This window comes from Quercus robur, chromosome 7 (assembly GCF_932294415.1).
Source record: "Quercus robur chromosome 7, dhQueRobu3.1, whole genome shotgun sequence".
NCBI lineage: Eukaryota > Viridiplantae > Streptophyta > Magnoliopsida > Fagales > Fagaceae > Quercus > Quercus robur.
This window is the reverse complement of record NC_065540.1, coordinates 2,002,640-2,026,456: the sequence shown is the minus strand read 5'-3', so window position 1 is coordinate 2,026,456 and position 23,817 is coordinate 2,002,640. Positions and strand designations below refer to the sequence as shown.

Sequence of the window (23,817 nt, the reverse complement as noted above, 5' to 3'; positions counted from 1 at the left end):
CTTCTCAAGACAAAGCAATGCACAATTGACCATAACTGAAATTAGACATGGCGAGTACATGTCAATGTTGTCTGGAACAAGATATCAAATGAAACTATCATGTAGGAGATAATAATTGTTAGGCTTTAATTATTCCAATTAAAGCCTAACAATCCACATTTCTAAAGTTGAAAAAATAAAATAGAGTTGAGCATAAAAAGACTCACTTGGAAATTAAATTGGTGTCTGTTATTGGAGAAGTTGTTGGCCTTTGAAATCAAGGAGGCAATGAGTCATTGTTGTATCAATGTCGTTTTAAGTGATTAATTAAATTTGCTATTATATTTCTTGTATATTGTAACAATTTTTACTGTTAAACAATGGCCATGATATTTTTGAAGATATATGAACAAGAAAGAATTTTATTTCTAATCAACTTGAGAAATGTCTTGTCAAAAGCCTTATAGTATTGACACTTTCTACTTCAAGTGTTTCAAAAGGATATATGCATGGTTCAAATCCCCCTCCCTCAGTTGTTGAATTAAAAAAAAAATAAAAAAAACCTTGAAACCATTCTCATGCAAGTGTAGCATGTTGGCTTTTTTTTTTGCAAAGTATTCAATTTTTGCAACAAATATTATTGAAAAGTCTTTACTCGAAATTATCTAGTTATGTAGCCTCTTTTGAAACTCAATTTTAGGCATAGCTACATCAGATGATCCATGTAAATGCCTGTAGGGGCTGGGTTTGAGCACTCCTTCTAGATGAGTGGACTCCAGCCCAACTAGTCCAATACAATAAATTTATAGAGAATGAGTTTAAGAACTAGGCCTTAGTGAAGGTTGCAACAACTAGACATGGTTATGAGTGGGTTGAATAACAAGGACGTGGACTAAAGTATGAAATTCTGTCCTCGAGCATTTCTTCCGAGGAACTTATTGTTCTTATTCTTTCTTCAGCGCTTGGTTACAAAGGTTTCCAAGATCATGCAAATTGATACCGTATTCTCTCTTTTTCCTTTTTCTGCCCCCCATTACTGGAGGATTTCTCACATTATATACCCCCTTCCGATTGATCTTGGCCCTCCATCTGTTGATCATGCAAGTCACTACTCGAGTGCTTGTCCCATCGGCCACCTTCCCAGACCTTCTGTGTGTTGCAGCAACCAAGATAGTACTGTTCAAGAGTCATTTTCTCATTAATGCAGCCAGAACATTAGTTGTGGTCATTTAATGCGGAGATGACAGTTTCTCCTTGAATTGCTCCTCCACTATGCTCCCATGGATGTCCTACTGTACTTGTCCTTTTTCTTGGGACGCTTTGGGAGGCTGCCTTCGATGGTGTGCCGTTCTTCCCTTCTAGGATCTCGGTTGGTCGAGGACAAAATTGTCCTCGGCAATGTTTCTTGGCAATTTGGGCTTTCTTCGTTCGTCCTCGGCGTGGGCCTTGGGCTTAGTATAAGGTGGGCCGGGGTTGCCAAATTCTTTGACCCCACAATGCCCATTTGCTTAAATCTTGAGTTCAATAGAGTTTCAAAAGAGGCTACATAATTAAATAACTTCAGCTAGAGCTAGAGGCTTGTTAATTTAATTTAATTTAAATTTTTTTGGGCAAAAAGTGAATATTTGGCACAAAAAAAAAGGACTAAAGCACGTTTCACTTATATAAAAGGAAACAAACTCCTAACATTTGGCCCATTTTATATTGATCATTTTTTTTTTTGTTCTATTTCGGTTTTTTTTTTTTTATTAAAGTTTATGCTGACATGTCAATATACATGGCATGAAAACAATATTTAATTTAGCCATTAGTTACATTAGTATTTTCTATCCATCATTTAATAATAGGGACCATATTAACAAAATACTAAATCATTAAGGAATGAGTTGAATATTTGAAAGATTAGAAATCAAATTCACATATAGCTTAAAAGTTGGGAACCAAAATGAAAAAAAAGAAAAGAAAAGGATAGTGATTGTTGCACGTAGGGTGTTTATGTACACATTGTGTGTAACAGTGATTACCCAAAAATAAAAAGATGTTGCTTATTACATGTACCACGTTGTTCAAGTCACGATGTTAAAATGAAATGTATGTAAGTTTGTGGGTAACAATGTGTCACAGGGTCATTTTTCACTCAAATTTTCTGCCTGTGATGGCCCTAAATCTCTAACTTAGTCTCAGCCAACACCACACACCCACACTGCAGTAACACTTAAAACATATTATATAGGGATGTATACACACACAATATTTACAAGGAACCCACCCCCAACATTTATTACTTAATCTCAAGTACAAAAAAACCCTTTTACAAGCCTAGAGAATTATACAAAATTTTCCCAATGCCAAATATACTCTCTTGTTGACACCCTCAACAGCTTTAGGGTTAAATACACAAAATTAACTGCCATGACAGTTACTGCCTAGTAACTACTTAGGTCTTGGACAATCTGCAACTTGTGTTCTAACTTAAGACACCTTCAACTGATACTATTTTGGCCTGCTCTCCACGTTTCTAGATCCCACATAACAGGTCTGATCATCAGGAAAGTTAGGAACTGCTTGGTAACTGTTACTGCACATGCTGCACATGCACAACCTATGTTTCAACAGACCATGGAGCCTCTGCCCTTTCTCCAGCGACTCACACAACATGTTCTCACACATTTTGGGAGGCTTGGCCCATGCTCAAGGCCTTCTCATCAACAATATAACCCACATAGCATGCCCACATGCAGTACACAAAGTAACTACCATCAGCCCACTAACACTTGTCCATGCATTCAGCTAACATCCATTAGCCCAATGCTTTGCACACAACATTTAATCATTACAGCAGCCTAACCTTGCTTTACACTCAAGCCACTAAGCCCACACACAAGAAACTAGCAACTAAGCTACCAATGCCATGCACACAACATTTAATCATCACAGCAGTCCAGTTCTACCTTGCACTCAAGCCACTAAGCCCACACACAAGAAACCAACAACTAAGCCATCAATGCTAGGCGCCATCACATAGGATTGGCACTAGCTGTTGCTACCCATCATCAAAATCCATCTCTGCCCACCATGACCCTCCTCTGCCATGACCTTGGGGCATCATGTGGAGTAAGATGCCTTCACATGATATCTCCTCATCTTGCTCATCGATCCAACTCAAGTAAGAAGACTTGGCAGGTCCCCCTCAAAGAGCCCTTAGGAGCGTCACTAGTCTGGTATGAGGAGCCATGAGTGTGTTGAAAAAATATGAAACCAAGTAATTTGTATAATGCTACCCAAGCACCTTCATTCCTCATGCCATCATTAGCAATAAGTGAAGCTCCTAACGCAAGGTGTGTTTAAGATGATTTACCTTAAAAAAAAAAAAAAAAAAAAAAGTGCAATCCAGGCTACGCGTCCCATTTGAAAATTTACACAACTTTTTCAAAAAGCCAAAGAATCTCCCTGTCCCCACAACGGCTGTCCCTCACAAGTTACAAATACCCAAAGTAGCCGTTAGAGATTCAAAAAAACCAAAACCCTTTCGGCATCCTCATTTTGAAAAAAAAAACACACACACACTCCTCCAATCTTCCATATTAGCAAAAAGCCAAAAATTTAAATTTCCCCATATCTCTCAGAAACAGGAGAACCAAGAAAGACAGAAATTAATAGCCCTTTCCTCTTTCGCTCTTTCATCAGATTCTCCCATCATTTTTTTTTTTTTTTTTTGCTTTTAATCCAGATCCCTCTTTCTCACCCAAACACTCTGTAAGTACAACTCTTTTTTTGTTTTTGTTTTTGTGTTTTTAACAACTCAGTTATGATCTGGAAGTACTTTCTAACTAAAAGAAATCAAAATAAGATAAGATCTTATTCTCGAGAAAAAAGTGAAAAAAAAAAAATTAAAAAATCTCTTACAATTTTGATCTCTCTTCTTTTCCTTCATTTTCTTTCCAACCAAACGGGAGGGTTAGGTTTTGATTTTTGATTTTTTTGGTTGTATATTTGTATTCTGACTGAGTTTTGCAATAATATATATTGTAAATTTTCATGGTTAGACGCTAATTAGGGTTCTTGTTTGTGTTTGTGATAATTAAGATCTGAATTGAGTGAAGAAGATGTCGTTCACTCCTGATCAATCCAAGAAAGTGGGTTTGGGTTTGGTACCATCTCCGTCTCCTTTTCTTACGCCTCGTCCTGAACGGCGGCGTACTGATCCGAGACTCGCAGACTGGAACTCAAGCCGTCAGGACAACAGGGATAAAGAGACCAATGTTCAAGTTCTACTAAGATGCAGGTTTGGTGTTCGGTTGTTTATTGGTTTCTCTGTTTGTGATTGTATTTTGATAGGATCAAGTTCTAGATGTTATGGTTAAGTGTCGATTTTCGGGTATCTCAATGATGATTCATGTTTGCTTGTGGTGCCCTTTGAATTAACATGACTGATAGAATTGCTAATGCTAATGGATGACAATATATGAATGAGAATTAGTTGATTGATATAGTTCCTAGAGTATCTCCATGTTACCCATGATTATTTGTTGAAAATTACTTGCTTGGTTGATAGTCTTCAAAGAAAGATTTTTATGTGAGTAAAGTAAATTGGAGGAGACAAAAAATGGTTTTGTTTGTTTTACTTCCTTTGTATTTCTTAATGGTTTTGAGAATATTGACAAGTCATAGATTATAAATTATCAATGACCACATTCCACTTGGTGATTTTGAAAATAATTAGGTGAGTTTTGTTCTAGAAAATCCTTGTATTTCTAGCATGTGAGACCATGTATTTGTTTGTGTTTGCACTTGTTGTGTTGTTGAAGTCCTCTTGTAGCTTCGTGGTTGTGCTTAGATTGACATAAATGACTTATGTGACATAAACATAATAGAGAGTGTATACTTCTTCCCTGTATTAGAACTCATGTATATCATTTAAACTGTGTGTGATTATATTTCATTTGATTTCAATGTCAGGCCATTAAATGATGATGAGATAAGGTCAAATGTGCCAAGGGTGATATCATGTAATGAACATAAAAGAGAAGTCACCGTAATTCAAAATCTAGCTAACAAGCAAGTAGATAGAGCTTTCACCTTTGACAAGGTGTGCTTCTCTTCTCCCTCTTTTATGCTTTATGACTATTTTGCCTCCATGGTTTTTACTGACGATTAATATTCTAAATATACAAATCCTTTTCTATTTTGTAAAATATGCTAGGTTTTTGGGCCCAAAGCACAGCAAAGATCTATATATGACCAAGCCATTGCCCCAATTGTTAACGAAGTTCTTGATGGATTCAACTGCACTGTCTTTGCATATGGGCAGACAGGCACTGGTAAAACATATACAATGGAGGGTGGGATGAGAAAAAAGGTATAGATTGGTCTTCTAATTCTATCCTTACTTTTCTAAATGATAGCAGAATAGTCATTCTCTGAACATCACAGCCATTTTTCATACTATGATTTACAGGGTGGAGATTTGCCTGCTGAAGCCGGAGTTATTCCACGGGCAGTTCGTCAAATCTTTGATATGCTGGAGGCACAAAATGCTGACTATAGCTTGAAAGTTACATTTTCAGAGCTTTACAATGAAGAAATAACTGATTTGCTGGCTCCTGAGGACAATTCAAGATCAACTGAAGATAAACAAAAGAAACCTATTTCCTTGATGGAGGATGGAAAGGGCTGTGTGATTGTAAGAGGACTTGAAGAAGAAGCTGTATACAGTGTAAATGAAATTTATACTCTCTTAGAACGGGGGGCAGCCAAAAGACGTACAGCAGATACCTTGTTAAACAAGCGCAGCAGGTAAATTTTTGCTTTATTTTTTTTCTTATTTTCATTCAATTATTTGTTATTCTCATCCAATAAGGATGTTGGATCTAAAAAAAAAAAAACCATGATTTACCAAATTAATTTTCTTTGTTTCAGCCGTTCTCATTCTATCTTTTCCATTACTGTCCATATAAAAGAAGCTGCTCTTGGTGATGAGGAGCTAATTAAATGCGGCAAGCTTAATCTTGTTGATTTAGCAGGGTCAGAGAATATATCACGCTCAGGTGCACGAGAGGTATGATAATATTGCTAGAAGTTCTCAGAAGATTACTTCACCTTGTCTTTCAATTAGGACAATTTGATGGCAGGTTCAGAGAAGCTTAACCTTGTCTTTCAATTAGGACAATTTGATGGCAGTGGAAACTATTGTAAAGTAATTCTCGGAAGATTACTTTACACGAGGCATAAATGTCATGATGCTTTTTGTCTCCTAAGACACTTCATGTTTGCTAGTATATATTTTTGTATTGTTTCAATTTCAAAAGTATGTCCATATCTACAGCAGTATACAATTAGATTCTGAATTTCTCAATTCTACCTTTTGGGTGACTATCAGATTTTGATCAAGTGTGAAATCTAATTGCAGGGTCGTGCAAGAGAAGCTGGGGAGATAAACAAAAGCTTACTCACTCTAGGCCGTGTTATCAATGCACTTGTGGAACATTCTGCCCATATACCTTACAGGTTCATGCCAACATCTTATCTACTCTCCTAATATGTTGGATTTCTTGTAATTAGTTCCAATGCATTTTCCATTTTTTCTGACTTCAGGGATAGCAAGCTTACAAGGCTATTGAGGGACTCCTTAGGGGGGAAAACAAAAACTTGCATTATAGCTACAATTTCTCCTTCTGCTCATTGTTTGGATGAAACTCTAAGCACTTTAGATTATGCCTGTCGTGCCAAAAACATAAAAAACAAACCTGAGGTTTGTTGCTACTGCTCCTTTTTTCTCCAATTTATTCTATTCTATTTTCTATATTTATTTTGGTGCTGATGACGAAGCTTATTTTTCAGGCAAACCAGAAAATGTCCAAAGCTGTGTTGCTCAAAGATTTGTATTCAGAAATTGAGAGAATGAAAGAAGGTTTGATGATTCACTTGCTTTTTTGGATTGTATTTTGCTACAAAAGATCCAAACTGAGTCATATTTTTGAAAACCAATGCAGATGTTCGAGCAGCCAGGGATAAGAATGGTGTTTATATTCCACATGAAAGATTTTCTAGGGAAGAAGCTGAAAAGAAGGTGGACTTGAATGGTGTTTATATTCATTTTTTTATACATCTTTAATTGAAAACAAATATCTGCTAATAATATTTAAGGATGAGATTCAGTTAATGGTCCAACGTTAATTGGGTTGGCACTGAGATTTTTCACCAATACTCTATTATTGAAAATTACAGATTTGGGATGATATCACTTGAATTTGTCAAGCTGATCCCAATTAGTTGGGGCTAAAATATCATTTTATTTGGCCAATCTCAAGCTAGACCATGGCCTACTTTAAACCATCCACAGTTTAAGGACAGCTGAAACATGTAACTGGCAACAGCTTTCTTCCTATGTAGTCTGATGTATTTGAACACCTGCAGGCAAGGAATGAGAAGATAGAGCAATTGGAGAATGATCTCAGCCTGAGTGAGAAGGTTTGATTCAGTTGCTCCTTGGTCAATTGTATCATTCACCTACTATGTGATTGTTTTAATTATAAATGCCCTTCTTCCTGCAGCAAGTGGACAGGTTTCGTGAGCTGTATCTAACTGAGCAAGAACAGAAACTGGATTTTGAAAGTGAGCTCAAGGATTGCAAGGTAGGAAAGTTTTGTTCTTCTTTGTTTTTTCTTAGTTTTCTCAGTGCATATATCTGTTTTATCAAGAAAAATTATGTTCTTTCAGATAAATCTGGAAAGCAGTAACAAGGCATTGCTTGATCTTCAAGAGAGTTATAGGTTAGCCATCTCAACACTGAAGGAAAAAGAGTTTATCATATCCAAACTGCTATGCTCAGGTAAGTCAACAGAAAGAGTACTGGCAAACTTTTGTCTTTCTTGCTGTATATTTATTCCATTATTAAATTATAAATGTATTTTTCAATGCATATACAGAAAATTCTTTAGTTGAACATGCAAAGCAGTTACGCACCAATCTGCAAAGTGCATCAGAGGATATAGATTCACTGTTTACAAAATTAGGTATGACAACTTCTTTGCTTCCACTCTAAAGTTACATTCTTGAATATTTTTTGTAGTGCATGTCAATCTTCTCAAACCTATAAAATAAATTTTAATTCTTAAAAAGTGGACATTTTTTTGGAAATTTCGTCTTTGGGACTAAGGCTTTGTTGTTGATGTCTTTGGAGAAGATAAGTGAACTTCCACATTCCACATTTATTGTTTTTTCTTTTAAAGAAAAATAGAAGTAGAAGAGGAAACAAAGAAGAAGTACATACATGATAAATAATGTATTCATGTGCCTTCTAAACCCCATCTTGAAAGGCTATTTAATTATTGTGATATGGCATATGAATGTTATTACTCTGCAGATCAGAAAGACAAGATGGAAACAGAAAACCAGAGTATGGTTTTGAATTTTGGTTCTCAGCTTGATCAGAGCTTAAAAGACCTTCACAGGACCATACTGGGGTCTGTTTCTCAACAACAGCTACATTTAAGATGCATGGAAGAACATGTCCACTCACATCTTGCTAGTAAATCTGATGTAAGGAAAGAATGACTTTTGTCTCCTCTTTATGCTTTCTTAGTTTGTACTTGTTCTCTGATTCCTTTTTTTTTTATCAATATTTCCAGGCAACGCAGGCCCTTGAATCAAGGATTAAGAAAATGGCAGAGACTTATACTTCAGGTGTAGCAACCTTGAAGGAGCTTGCTAATGCATTCCAAAGGAAAGCTTCCTCAGACCTTGAAGAGATAAATTCTACAATCTCATTGCAAGCAACAGCAGTTGAGAATGTACGAAGCCAAAGAAGAAGATGCATTTTTTTTTTCTTTTCATTTTTGCTTATGTAGGTGCTAGATTAATAAATGATTAGAAAATTTGTTGCCTTTACAGTTTCTTGTCACTGCGGTTTCGGAGGCCAGCGAAGTTATTTGTGACATCCAAAATTCTCTTGATGAACAAAAACAGTTACTGGCTTTTTCCACTAGACAACAGGAGGAGGTAGATTAGATTATAAGTGAAAATCTGTTTTTTTGATGACCAAAATCTCTTGGCTATTTTTCTTGATAATTTACAAATATAATGTGTATTGAAAATACCTAATCTTTGTGAATCGTAGGGGTTACAACGTAGTTTTGTATCAGCACAAGTAATTTCAAAGGCAACTGTGGAATTCTTTAATAACCTTTATCATCGTTCTTCTAAAGTCATGACAATTCTTGAAGAAAGCCAAACGGAGAGATATCATCAATTGGTAAATTTTGAGAAGATGTTTAAGGTAAGATAATTTTGAGTCCCACTCCATGATTTACTTATGTCAAGTACAGATTGAAGGCTGATAGACTTCTACTACTATTAAACAGGACAAGGCTGCGAGAGAGGAAAAACAGGCTCTGGAGAAAATTGCAGGAATATTAGCAACTTTGACATCTAGCAAAACTGCTATGGTGGGTTAAGTCACTCTCTGTTATTTCAATGTTATTATGTTAACTTACATTGAACAGTTTGCAAATTTTTAATGCTTGACAATTAAAAATGTTATATTAGGTCTCAGAGGCAGCAAGGAACATCCAGGACTCAAGTATACAAGAGAGCAAAAAACTGAAGCAAGAGATGTCTGAGATGCAGCAAGTTTCATCTGTTGCTAAGAAGGAGTTGGGTGAATACATAGAAAAGGCTGAAACTCATTTCATAGAAGACACATTCACAGCCACAGAGTCTAGGGCTATCATGGAAGAATGCCTCCATGAGTGGTAAGCTTTTATTTTCATGGCTTCAATTTCAAAATTAAAAAGAACCCAAGCTTCATTCCGGGTGATTATTTTGGAATGATACTGAAAAGGCAAATAATAAAAACCAAGACAAAAGAAGTAATTTAAATTTATAACTGATATCATATAGGGTGCAATTATCCTCATTGCCTCCCTAAAATAATACAGCACAGAAGTATCTTTGAGTGAAATATTCTCCAGAAATTATACAAAAATTAGTAGTACAATGGTCAGTTGGAAAGGATGTGTTGAGGTTTACAGTAAATTTGTCTGTAATTTTTGCAAAAGTACAGTGATACAATTGTCCTTCAAGTGGTCTTTGCTCAATTTGGAACTCACATTTCATTGAGTATGTTATCTTCAAAAGAATTTTATGATCATATCCTTCATTATACCACTCAAGAGTGCAATTTACTTCAAAGGCCAGTTAACTGTAACATATGAGTCTTTCTCTGTTGTTTTCTGTTATATTGTTTTGGGTATATGGGTAAGAAAATACAAATCCTGAGTAGTATCAGGTGATGTTATAGAAAAATGCTTGCCACTCAAGAGTGTGATTTACTTCAAAGACCAGTTAATTGTAATATTTGATTCTCTCTGTGTTGTTTTCTGTTATATTTTTTTGGGTATATGGGTAAGAAAATACAAATCCTGAGAAGTATCAGGTGATGTTATAGAAAAATGCTTGAAGTGATCGAAGTAGCCATATTTAAGTCTTTTGGTAATTAAAAACATCCTTATTCTGACTAGTGTTATTGATAATCTCATTAATTGTCACTTACATATGATTGTATCTTTCTTTGATGCAGCTCAAAGGGAGTGGATTCTTCTTGGCAGCAATGGGGAAATGCCCAGTCATCCATAAACAGTCTTAATAAGACTGGTGTTGCAGATATGGAATCTACTGTGAAGTAAGTTTTTCTTTTTCTTTTTTTGTTGAAAATTTCTTCTTGGTATCTCTTATAGCTTATACCATTTGTGTCTTCAACCATTGTTTCAACAGGGAAAATATATACACGAATCATTTTGCACATGAGGAATTTGTATCTGCATCTTCCTCTGTAAATGCAGATTTTGATGCTGGAGCTTGTGAATTGTTGGCAGCTGTTAATGGTAACTAAATTTCATTATATGTTGATTTAAGTTTCTTTTTCTTATTAAATTATGCATTCTTCTCAAACCTATTTGGACTGGGCAGATTCGCTAATGCTGGACCATGAGAATAAGAAGGAAATAGATTCCATGACCACCTCGTGCTTAGATCAAATTAAATTGATACAAGAGACGCATGGTACAAGCATATCGGACATCCGAAGCCAGGCAGAAAAGTGCCTAGTAAAAGATTATCTGGTACTCTCTCTCACTTAGAACTCCTTTTTTTCTCAATTATAGCATAGAAAAGAGTGAGTTCTCAAAATGCTGAAATATTTGAAAATGGACTTGATTTATTTAGGGGTACTTTTGGTAGGATCTCACAAAACCCCTTTCTTTCTCAAGCATTGGATAGAAAAGAGAAGTTTTAAAAATGTCAGGCTCTCACTTAAAAGTTAAAACTCCTTTTTTCTCAAGCATTGGATAGAAAAGTGAAGTTCTCACTCTGACTTGAAACTTATTTGTTCCCAAGCATAGGATATAAAAGAGAAATTCTAAAAATATAAAACAGAGTTTTTGACAGGCTAAGGCCTGTTTGGTATAGTGATGTTCAAATAACAGTTTTCAGTGTTTAAACACTAAAAATTGTGGGGGAAAAAAAAAAAAAACTTGTTTGATAGCGATGTTTTATTATAGGTTTTTGAGTTACAATTCTCAAATTATGAATTCTAAAACATGTATTTTGAAAACTATCATTCATATTAGTTTTTAGTATTCAAGCAACAATGGTGAATGACTTCTTTTTTTTTTTTTTTGGTAAATAATTTAAAAATTATGGGACTCATTGATAAGATCAAACTCTTTTTTTTCTCCTATGGGCTCACCTTTTTGTCCTTTTTTCTTCCTTCTTTTTTTTTTTTTTTTTTTTTTTTTTTTTTTTTTTTTTTTCTCTCCTTAAATAAAATAGTATTCTTTTACTTATACAATCATCACTTTCTAAAAAAAAAACACATACACATATCGAATGCACAATTATGTTTTTTCACATTTTAAAATATGTTATTTGAAATATGGTACCAAACACATTTTTTGCATTATGAATACTTTAAACACTTTCTAAATCACAGTTTTCACATTATTTTGAACACAGCTACCAAATGGGCCCAAATGTGAGAATGGTTTATCTAGTGATTATTAGACACCTAGGCAAATACACAGATAACACTACAGAACTCTTGATTGATGATCTCAAAATAATGAAAAACAAAGCTCTGGAGATGCTATTGCAGAATTTTAAGTTGTTTACTGGTGTTTGTATGAACAGGTCGATAACCATACTAGCACAACACCAAAGAAACGAGTTATGGTAGTGCCAAGTTTGGCATCCATTGAGGAGATGAGAACACCTGCCTATGAAATTTCAGAGAAAGGAGTGATGTTGGCCCTTACAGAAAGCAAGATACCGCATCTTCAGAGAACTCCTTTTGCAGATTTAAATTGACTTTTGATTAGAAAGTGTTAGTTTTAGTTAACTCCTTAATAATGATGGAAAGATATTAATTAAAGCTAGCTTGTTAGTATGTTAACTAGGTCTCCTTTTTCAATCAAGAATTGTACTCATCAACTGATGAGCACGAGTCCAAATATCATGTCAAGGTTGAAATGTCATGGATAATACAAATTTCTTATTCAGAAAACCAAGGAGTGTATGTAGTCAGAGCACATGTATCTTATATAAAAGTTGAACAATACTAGTTCTTTGGTAAATGGCATTGAATAATTCCTGCCTGCTGTTTCCCATGTATCTTGTGGCAACTTTTATATCTGAAAATGCTGTATGTGCTCATTAACTGATAAGTACGAGTCCAAGTTGTTAGGTCAAAATCGAAATGTGAAGGTAGTCCAACATGTGCATTTTTTATGTTGATGTTGAATATTTCATTGGTGGCTCTTGCCCATTTATCTTGTGATTTGCAATTTTATACATGAGGTTGGAATCCATGACTTCGTACTGGAACTGTAAAGTGTATGTGCTCAAATGCTCATTAACTGATAAGTATGAGTCCAAGTTGTTAGGTCAAAATCGAAATGTGAAGGTAGTCCAACATGTGCATTTTTTATGTTGATGTTGAATATTTCACTGGTGGCTGTCTTTGAATGAATAATTCTTACAAGCTCTTGCCCATTTATCTTGTGATTTGCAATTTTTATACATGAGGTTGGAATCCATGACTTCGTACTGGAACTGTAAAGAAGAGGGTGTTTGAAAATTTCAAACAAGACCTTAAAATTTGACTATTACGTTGAAAGTTAGCTAGCTTTAATTTCTTTTCCATTACTATTTAGCTCGGAAACCTCTTGGAACAATAGTGCCTAATGTCCCAGAACACCTGGTTACCACTTGCCAGTGGTGTGCTCTTGCATTTGCGTGTAACATTCACCTGAATGTTGCACCGAATATTATTCCTATTCAAGTAGTATGCGGTGTGCTTTCTCAAAAAAAAAAAAGTAGTATGCGGTGTGCCCCACACGTTGAGGAAGCAATCTAGACATGTTCTTAAAAGACAAAGATCAGTGTCAGAACAGTCGCACCGTATGAAAAGAAGGTAGTGATAATGTTAATAACAACAATCAAACTGGACCGCGTAAAATCATGGTGCTAATATACGGTAACTACTACACTATCGACCGACACCAATATGTACTACGAAACGTTCTGGAACGTTCATCCAAAAAAAAATAAATAAAACTTTTTTCGTGAGAACTTAAGGAAGACAATTCTAAGCGTACCCATTAGTGCACTTGTATTACACGTTCTTGTATAATAGAAAAAGTATTACATTTTAGCTAATCAAATCCAAAATTCACTGACATATAAGGTCTTGTAAAATTGTGTAAAAATATATGATTATTACATTAGAATGGATGATGGTTTGTTGTATGTGAAAAAAAAAGAAACAGTTATAAAAATCAAGAAAGATTGATGTTTTAATGAAATATAGTATAAAATAGATATCTGATGTGGGGTGCTTTAAAAAATAAGTATGTGAAAAAAAAAAAAGTAAATTCTTATATTAAAATAGACATGAAATTTTGCACGAATTAATGTGAATGCTTTGTAAATTTACAAAGTTGCTATAACAACCATGTAAATATACACTAATACTATTCATTTTGTATTTAGTTTTTTTTTTTCTTTATTTACATATCTCAATGACGAAGGAGGAGAATAAATAATGATTGTTGTATATGAAGAAAAAAAATAATGAAAAAATTGATATTTTATTAAACTAAAGTTTAAAATAGATTATTATTGAAAATTAATAATATAAAATATATAAAAATGTAAGTTCTTATACTAAAATAAACATGAATTTTTTTGCAGGAGTGTAATGCTCTAAACCAGTCCACATTTTAGGGAGCAGTACAGTGTGTAACTTGTAAAATTCAACCCAAAAAAAAAAAAAAAACGTGCGTAAGCTGTGAGCACAATCTTGTATTCTTTGCCGTCTTTGTATGAACGACATGGTCAGAGAACAATTTTAAATTTCTAATTGTAGTAGCTAGGTCCTGATTCGACTTTCGACCATTCCATAACAACTAAAATCAACATCTGGACTAGATTAGGGATAAACTTTGGTGTGGTTTATCTGCGTACTAGTGCCCACCAAAAAAGTGTGTGGCGGTTCCAATCCAATATAAATAAATAAATCTTGTTGTACTTTTTTAGAAGAAAAAAAAAAAAAAAATCGGATTAAGACACTTTTTGAGACCGTAATCGACACCAACTTTGAGATTTCAAACTAGCAGGATTATTCTGAAAACCTTGGAAGCTTTAAAGAAAGATTCATTTATTAGCTTAGCTCGCCACTCATGACCTCATCTTAGAGTCACCACTTACGTCTCACCCCAAATTAAAAGAAATAATAATAATAATAATAATATAATAAAATATAATATAAAAAATATTATATTTACAATATTTTCATAACAAATCATAAATAACATATTGTTATTAATTAATATTGACAAAAAAAAAATTACAGCAATAAATTAAAATAAAAACCAATAATAATTTACTATTTATAATTTATAATTTTGTTATAAACATATTATTAAAATGTGGTGTACATTACATTTCTTTAAAATACAAAAGATACTGATTTCACATAGTATTTTACGTGCTTAATTAAGACAAGACGTCACACGGTATCAAGAACAAGTGAACATCGTCACCTATAACGTCGAGGGCAGGGCACGTGGATAAAACTATATTATCGTTCATCATTTAATACGAAAAAGACAATGAACTATTATAGTTTATTAACACAAAAGTAATATATACTAATAACATTGCTATTCTCTGGTGATTGCACTAGTCAAATAAATAGTCCAAGCTGCCTACTAGGCTGCTGCTGCTGCTGCTACTACTATATTTCCTTGATGTGAAACCGTTGGTCAGACCTGTCCTGTTCAATTTGGTCCAGTAAACCATTCTACACTTCTAGACCCTTTCAACTCGCTCACACACCTGTTATAAATACCAATACTTTCATGCTTCTCTTACTCGTTAAACATTTGCCTTTCATAGTTTCATATCATTTACGTTACCAAAAGTTGACCTCTGAAAAACCCCCAACAACAACATTTTTGTGTTCTTACTTCTGTTTTTTACGTAGCTATGGCAATGAAGAGAATGAGAGAAGATGGTGGGATGGAGAGCTTAGACATGGCAAATTGTCTAATGTTGCTCTCTCATAGCTTAGAGACCCAGCTCAAGAAAACCTCACGGGTTGATGTGTTTGAGTGCAAGACTTGTAATCGCCAATTCCCATCATTTCAAGCTCTTGGTGGCCACAGAGCTAGCCACAAGAGACCAAAATTAACGGGGGAAGAACTGAAAGAGCGTGCAAAAACTCAGAACCAGGAAAATAAGCCTAAGATGCATGAGTGCTCAATATGTGGGCTTGAGTTTGCTATGGGGCAGGCTTTGGGTGGTCACATGAGGAGGCATAGAGCAATGATGGATGGTTCATTTTCTTCCGCTGCCATAGAAAAGAAAGTGCCGGTGCTGAAAAGATCAAATAGTACGAGGGTTATGTGCTTGGACTTGAACTTGACACCTTTGGAGAATGATTTGAAGTTACTATTTGGGAAGAAGGCTCCTCAAATTGACTTCACTTTGATGATTTGATTTGATACCACAATTGTTGTGGGTGCTAACAATTTTTCATTTCAGATTCATTGATTTATTTTATGTACAATGCCATTTTTTTAAAATTTTTTTCCAATCTTGTATTGAATATATTGGATCTTAGTTGTAAAAATGGTTTTGGCCTTCTGCATAGGCATGTCCTTAAGTTTGACATCCATTGAGGATATGAGAACACCTGCCTTTGAAATTTCAGAGAATGGAGTGAAGTTGGCACTTACAGTAAGCAAGATATATACCGCATCTTCAGAGAACTCATTTTGCAGATTTAAATTGACTTCTGATTAGTTAGTGTTAGTTTTAGCTAACTCCTTAATAATGAAGGAAAGATATTAATTAGCTTGTTAGTATGTTAACTAAATCTCCTTTTTCAATCAAGAATTGTGCTCATCAACTGGCGAACATGAGTCCAAATATCATGTCAAGGTTGAAATGTCTTGGATAATACAAATTTCTTGTTCAGAAAACCAAGTGTATGTTTTAGAGCAACATGTATCTCATATAAAAGTTGATGAATAGTTCTTTTGGTAGATGGCACAATGTATCTTGCGACAATTCTTCTTTATAAAGCATGTTGGAAGAAAATTATAATGCTGTATGTATGTGCACAAATGCTCATTAACGGATAAGTATGAGTCCAAGTTGTTAGGTCAAAATTCAAATGTGTGAAGGTAGTTCCATGTGTAGTTTATCCAACATGTGCATTTTTTTATGTTGATGTTGAATATTTCATTGGTGGCTGTGCTTCACTGAACAATTCTTACACGCTATTGCCTATTTATCTTGTGATTTACAAATTTATTTAGGAGGTCCAATCCATGACTCTTGGACTTGCTAAGCACTGTAAAGAGGGGTAGGGTGTTTGAAAAATTCAAATAAGAACTTAAAATTTGACTATTATGGGTCCATTTGGATTGAGCTTATTGTTGCTGAAACTGAAAACTGAAAACACTGTAGCAAAATAATTTTTAAATGTGTGAAAAGTACCGTGGGACCCATTTTTAATATTTTTTAGTACGTGAACAGTGACAAACAGTGTTGCTACAGTACTGCTACAGTGCGCTACAGTGTTTATTGTCCCTAGAACACGTGAAGTGAGGAAAAAAGAAAAAAAAAAAAAAAAAAAAAAGGAAAAATGCAGCTTGGATTCAGCAGAAAACGCTGAATCCAAACGGCCTCTATATTGAAAGTTAGCTAGCCTTAATTTCTTTTCCATTACTTAAAAGAAAATTATAATATAAAAATGTGGTATCTCAGCCTTTAGCTAGATTATTCCATTTCTTATCCACAAGTAATCTTGGAAATCTCTTGGAACAATAGTTCCAAATGTCCCAGAATTTAGAGAAAATATCCCTTATTTCGGGAATATATTTCTCTCCTCCCTCTCACAGGACATGGAAAAATGGGTCAAAATTTTATGACCCGATCCGAACTCAATTTTTAGACTCGAAACAAAAATGGGTTGACCCATGACCCGACCCGTTTTTTTTTTTTTTGTGCAAGTAAACCTGACCCGAATCCGAACCATTTTAAATTTTTTTTTTTTGGTAAAAAAAATAATAAAATTAAGATAATATTGGTTTAATTGTTTGTTGTGAGTTTTAAGGAAACAATTGAGACATTTACATAACTGTATGTAAATTAATTGAAAGATGAATGATTGAGCATTCGGTAATGAGTAAAGATTTTTAGATATCAAATAGCAAAGTACATGCCAAGATAATCTTATTACAGTACAATTAAAAATATAGATTAAAAATTGTAGACATGTGTGAGAAACATTCACAAGTGTGAAAATAGTGAAGTCAAAGTATCAAATTAACATAAATTATTAATGCTTAGACCTATTTTTTAACAATTTATGTCCAAAATAAATGGCTTTTCAAAATAAATTGTGGTATTTTCTAGAGTGTGTGTTGCTTAACTATGATATGATATTTATAAAAGAGACTATATATAAATAAGTAAACAATCAAACTTTAATATATATCTCAAATTGAAATAGAGTGCCAGCCACAATTGACAATAGATTATAAAATTAATTTTCAAGATTGTAAATTTCTTATATATTTTTATTCTTTGTCAAATGAATTATCCAATAAGTCATTTATAATTTTGTTTTATATTTTGGGATGTTGATATTGTGTAGAAATCAAATTTGTGTATTTTTTTTTTACTTATCTTTGTGTTATTTTGTTTTAGATAGCAATGTTAGGATTTGTATAATTTTAAAATTATTGAATAAGTATTAATAAGTGTAATTCATTTTTGATATAAGTGGTGAATTCAAAGTAATGCATTTTATATAAAGTAATTTGTTGCATGATTTTTTAAATGGCAAATACATGTTGTTTTTTTATTAAATATTTATAAAAAAAAATTCATGGAAAAAATACAGGTCAACTCGACCTGACCCATAACTCGATTGACCCGAACCTGTTTTTAACCCGCTTAAAATGACCCATTTTGACCCGTAACTCATTTGACCTGTAATCCAATTGACCCGACATGACCCGACCCACCCATTTTGGCATGTCACAGCTAGTGAACCCACAGTTGATGGGTCTCACTAGCTGTGAGGGGAGGAACAAACTCCCGACACAAAAAACAGGGAATACCTACTCCAGAACTTGGTTAACACGTGCTTCTCTTGCATGTGAACATTTTCTATACATTCACCTGAAATTTGCTCCAAATACTATTCCAAGTATTTTTTTTTGATAAACTTCAATATATATATAAATCAAAAAGAAGTGGAGGCACTACAGTCAACCTCACAAATTGTCCTTAAGACATCTGGAAGACTGAGTTTATTGAAACAAAAGGACCTAGAAGATGAAAGGGAGAGCTTAGTAGTAGTGTGAGCAGCTGAATTACACTCTCTCTTGACCCAATTGAAAATACAATTAAGAAAAAACTCTCTAAGACTAAGGATGCTACTGACAATATTACTAATAGACCAATCCGGAGCAGTTGGCGAGGAGGATAAAGGATCAAAGCAGTTTTTGGCGTCTCCCTCAATGACTATGTGTGGCCATTTTTCAACTTTAGCAAGCTGGATAGCCCAGAGAATGGCAGATGCTTCAGCTCTGAGAGGGGGGCATGTAGGAGTAGATCTTGCCCACACCTTCAATACTTCACCTTTGTGGTCTCTTGCTACAACGGCAATTGCATTGCTATGTTTACCTATGGTTGCATCAGTGTTGAGTTTAATCCAACCGAGGGGGGGTGGATTCCATTTGAGAAGGGAGGCCACAATGCTAGAGGGGGAAGGGACACTGGAAGACCTTACCAAGGAGTATTCTGCCAGCTTATGATGGATTAGCTTGATGGATGCATGAATATCTATGACTCCGCCATGGTGTACTACCTGATTCCTTACCCGCCAAATTTCGTCAAGAACAAAGGCCATGTTTAAAGTGATGATCCAACTCTCATCGAGGGGGCATGGGGCTTGTGGTGGATCAGTGAGTAGTTTCATGATATCTCCACTAGTAGAGCATGATTGGTCTTCAGGTTTAAAACCCCAACAGCAAGAAAACCACAACGCTCTAGCTATTGAGCATTGGAGGAAAAGGTGGATAGTGGATTCAATTTCTTGGGGGCACAGTGGACACAAATCATCCAAATTGGCTATTCTTCGTTGAAGATTCTCATTGGTCGGGAGTATGTTTGCGCCGATTCTCCAAACTAAAATCTTGACTCTTTCGGGGGCCTTGATCCTCCATATCTTTTTCCAGTCAACATCGGAGTTTATGGCAGGGAGGTGTTGTTCTGTAACAGTACGAAAAGCTGACTTAACTGTGAAATTTCCTTTTGGATTGTGGACCCAGATGAGCTTATCTGGTTTCTGCCTCAAAGAGATAGGGATAGAGAGGATGGCTTTTGAGGACTCTACATCAAAGATATTCTGAATGAGATTAGCTTTCCATGTTCGAGTCTCTTGATCCATGAGATGAGATACCATTAGAGGGTTTCTTGGGTCATCTTGGGTTTTGGGTTTGGGACGGAACCCATTAATCCAAGGTACCCAAGGATCTTGCCACACATTAATGGACGCTCCGTCGCCTATTAGGTAGCACGCACCCTTTACAATTATTGACTTGACTTCTTCAATAGCTCTCCATATTGGTGAGCTGTGTTTTGAATTGTTTTCATGCAGCCATCCCTCCTTGACTTTATATTTGGCTCTTAGAATTGACATGCATAAGCTATCCCGCTTTGAGGCGATCATCCATGCTAATTTAGCTAGCAATGCACTATTAATGTCCTTGGCCTTTTTAAAACCAAGCCCTCCTTTATCTTTCGGAGTGCACAACTTATCCCAAGATTTCAGAACTAGATACTTACCCTTCGGCTCTTTTGGTTTCCACCAGAATTTTCTGGATAGCGCATCCAAATTGTTACAAATGCTGTTTGGAACTTTAAAAGAAGACATGGTGTAGTTGGGGGTGGTTTGAGTAACTGAGTTTATAAGGGTACACCTTCCAGCCCATGAAAGGGTCTTACTTCTCCATCTTGCCAGTCTTCCTTCGAGCTTGTTAAGGAGATAGTTGAAATCCTTTCTCGGGGATTGGGTAAGAAACAGAGGGGCTCCCAGATAAATGGCATTGCTCTTTAGCTTCTTCATTTGCAAAATTTGCTTAATGGCTCTTGCTGACTGATGTTGGGTTTGCTTGGAGAAGAAAAAACCTGATTTGCTTCTATTCAATTTTTGACCCGACCATTTGCAGTATTTGATAATGCACTCATTAATGGTTGTGGCATCCCTCCTTGTTGCTTTAGAGAAAAGAACTATGTCGTCGGCATACATCACATGTGTTATGGCTGGACCATTGATGCTTGCCTTGACTCCATTAATATTTCTGCGATGAAACTCCTGTTCGATCATTCTTGACAGTACCTCTTGCCCCAAAATAAATAAGTATGGAGATAGGGGGTCGCCCTGTCTTAGACCTCTGCTAGGCCTGAATTGCGCAGATTTTCCTACATTAACAAGCACTTCGAAAGATACTGAGGTTACACAAGCCATCACCCAACCTACAAACTTTTCTTGAAACCCATGCTTGAGTAGGACTTCCTTGAGGAATTTCCAATTCATTCTGTCATACGCCTTTTGGAGATCAAGTTTAATTGCCATAAGTCCGGACTTCACCTTTCTTTTTTTAAAGCTATGGATCATTTCTTGCACTACAACTTGGTTCTCTGCTATCCATCTGCTAGGGATGAATGCCGACTGGTTTGGGGAAATCAGTTTGTGTAGTAAAGGTCTTAACTTTGACACCAGAAGCTTGGAGATGGTTTTGTAGACTACATTACAAAGGCTGATGGGTCGAAAGTTATCAAAGGTGGATGGGCTCTTAGTTTTAGGAATTAACACTATCAGGGAGCTGTTGATCTCCTTAGGCATTGAACCTACTTCGAAGAAAGATGTTACTGCTCTAGTGACTACGTCCCCAACGATCGGCCAATACTGTTTGTAAAAAATTGCAGGAAATCCGTCAGGACCAGGAGCCTTTTGGTCTTCCATGCTAAACAATGTGCGCTTTATTTGGTCAGGAGTTGGGATGAGTGAAAGCAGAGTGTTGTCAACATCAGTAATGGTGGGTGATATCAGGTTTTCCAAGTTGTTTGGGTAAGAGACTTCTTCCTCGGTAAAAAGTTCCTTAAAACCTCTTTGAAAGAGTTGCCTGATTAGTCCGGAGTCAGAAATCCACTCACCTTCTGTGTTTCTTATGGCATCAATGTTGTTTCTCCGTCTCTGTACAATGGTTGAGAGATGGAAGAACTTGGAATTTTTGTCTCCATACAACAGCCACAATTCCCTGGACTTTTGCCTCCATAAAATTTCACTTCTAGTTAACCATTCAGCTAGCTCAATCTGGAGGTTTGTTTCAGTTGTGCTATCTGATCTGCAAGTGTCGATCCTCTGAACTTCTGAGATTTTCGCTAAAAGCTTGTTAATCCTATCCTGACATCTCCCAAATACTTCTTTGTTCCACTTACGAAGAGCTTTCCTGGCATTTTCTTGTTTTTTGCACAGTACAGTGAATTCAGATCTTGAATTGTCTTCATTCCACGCACCCTCTATAACTGGATAGCAATTTGGGTCTCTGATCCAGGCAGCCTCAAAACGAAAGGGTCTGTGCGCAAATGTATCTTGTCGATTTGTGTCTAGCACAATTGGGGTGTGGTCAGAATTAACAGTTCCAAGATGATGCACAGTAGCTTTTGGGAAGGTAAGTCGCCATGAGATGCTAGAAATGGCTCTGTCCAGTCTTCTTTTGATTGCTGCTTTACCCCAATTGCCTTTGGCCCATGTGAATTGATTACCCGAAAAGCCAAGGTCCACTGCTCCATAAGTGAACATAAGATCTTGAAGATAATTATTGGATGATGACCCTTTGAATTTGCCTCCCAATCTTTCCTCCTCATTAAGGGTAAAGTTGAAATCACCCAAGCAAACCCATGGAGTTTGAATGGATTCAATCAGAGCGCCTAAATTCTCCCATGCTTTCCTTTTCTTTCTAACATATGGTGGGCCATAAAAACCCACTAGGTGCCAGTCACAGACAGTATCACAAATTTTTACAGCAATTGTATTTTTATTGAAGTCAACTAGCTCAACATGATTACTAGCATTCCACATAAGACAAAGGCCTCAGGCTATTCCTTTGGCATCAACTACAACTAAATTAGAAAAGCTAAGAGAGTGCATTACCTGTTCCATACGGTCCTTAGAAGCCTTAGTCTCGCATAAGAACAGGATGTCGGGTTTTGAGCCCTTTATTTGAGCCTTCAAGGCTCGAACTGTCGAGGCGTTGCAAATGCCCCGACAGTTCCAACCAAATGTTTTCATGGATCTGTTGGGGGCATGATAAGGCCCGCCTCCTCGGCCATTTGTGAAGATGGTGAGATGTGATTAGATGAGAGAGATTCCACGGTGTTGCTTGGACTCTGAGATGAGCTTCTTGCTCTGGGTTTGAGAGGTTCACCATGAACAGTCGGTGGCCTTGGTTCTTTCTTTTCTCTTTCGGATAGGATGAAGAATTCAAGACGGGAGTGGTGGATAAGGGTCGCAGTTTCTGGGTCACTATTCCAAGTCAAGTAGTGTGCGGTGTGCCCTACACGTTGAGGCATTCTAGCTGCCATATTGATTGGCTTTTTCAGTTATTATGTGAATACATAGCTGTGGAGTAAGCCAGAAACGGCGAAAGAAAGTCAATAATAATATTAATAACAATAATCAAACTGGACCGCGTAAAATTATGGTGCTACGATAATTTGGTGTAGGAGTTCTAAGTTCTAACTACTATTCTATCAACAGACATCACACCATAAAAATGGTGGTGTTGTTTCACACTAGTTATTATATAGACTATTTCACTTAAATGCTTTTTGCACCATGACTTTAAATCAAGATTTTAATTCAAAAAAATTGTTTTTAATAACAAATGTGCACTAGTATTTACTGAAAAAAAAAAAAAAAAAAAAGGGGGAAAAGTTAACTAATGTCCTTAAGGGTATTGGTTTATAAAATATGTTAAAGTTTAGACCTCTTAAAAACGCAGTTTGTTTAATCTAATATATTAGCTAAGTAGTTACTTAGATTAATTATTCAGATGTAGGTTAAACGATCATCACATGAAATAAACACAACGCAAAAGTAAATAAAACAAAATGTGATGATTCAGGAAAACCAATGAAATAACTCGTTTCAAGGTAAAAACTTGAGAAGAAACTATCTCAAGAGAACAATCCATT

At 35.6% G+C, this 23,817-nt stretch overlaps 2 protein-coding genes across 2 annotated transcripts; both read left to right on the top strand.

Annotated features, from left to right (window-relative positions):
• Positions 1-3,489: 3,489 nt before the first annotated feature.
• LOC126691679 (kinesin-like protein KIN-5B) lies at positions 3,490-12,629 on the top strand. The gene is made up of 24 exons (XM_050386770.1): positions 3,490-3,735; positions 4,066-4,264; positions 4,939-5,068; positions 5,183-5,338; positions 5,438-5,775; positions 5,899-6,037; positions 6,389-6,486; positions 6,574-6,730; positions 6,820-6,889; positions 6,972-7,048; positions 7,396-7,449; positions 7,533-7,613; positions 7,699-7,810; positions 7,908-7,994; positions 8,345-8,520; positions 8,610-8,771; positions 8,872-8,979; positions 9,098-9,256; positions 9,342-9,425; positions 9,526-9,731; positions 10,559-10,660; positions 10,753-10,862; positions 10,948-11,099; positions 12,166-12,629. The coding sequence occupies exons 2-24, from the start codon at positions 4,086-4,088 to the stop codon at positions 12,340-12,342; spliced, it is 3,114 nt and encodes a 1,037-aa protein (XP_050242727.1). The 5' UTR covers positions 3,490-3,735; positions 4,066-4,085; the 3' UTR covers positions 12,343-12,629.
• A 2,769-nt stretch (positions 12,630-15,398) lies between these two features.
• LOC126691677 (zinc finger protein ZAT11-like) lies at positions 15,399-16,201 on the top strand. Its single transcript, XM_050386769.1, has one exon. The coding sequence runs from the start codon at positions 15,523-15,525 to the stop codon at positions 16,033-16,035; it is 513 nt and encodes a 170-aa protein (XP_050242726.1). The 5' UTR covers positions 15,399-15,522; the 3' UTR covers positions 16,036-16,201.
• The last annotated feature ends 7,616 nt before the right edge of the window (positions 16,202-23,817 follow it).

Coding starts and splice junctions, on each gene's coding strand:
- LOC126691679 (XM_050386770.1), top strand. CDS start 4,086: ATGTCGTTCACTCCTGATCAATCCAAGAAAGTGGGTTTGGGTTTGGTA. Junction 6,731..6,819: donor ACATAAAAAACAAACCTGAG/GTTTGTTGCTAC, acceptor CTTATTTTTCAG/GCAAACCAGAAAATGTCCAA. Junction 6,890..6,971: donor AATTGAGAGAATGAAAGAAG/GTTTGATGATTC, acceptor AAACCAATGCAG/ATGTTCGAGCAGCCAGGGAT.
- LOC126691677 (XM_050386769.1), top strand. CDS start 15,523: ATGGCAATGAAGAGAATGAGAGAAGATGGTGGGATGGAGAGCTTAGAC.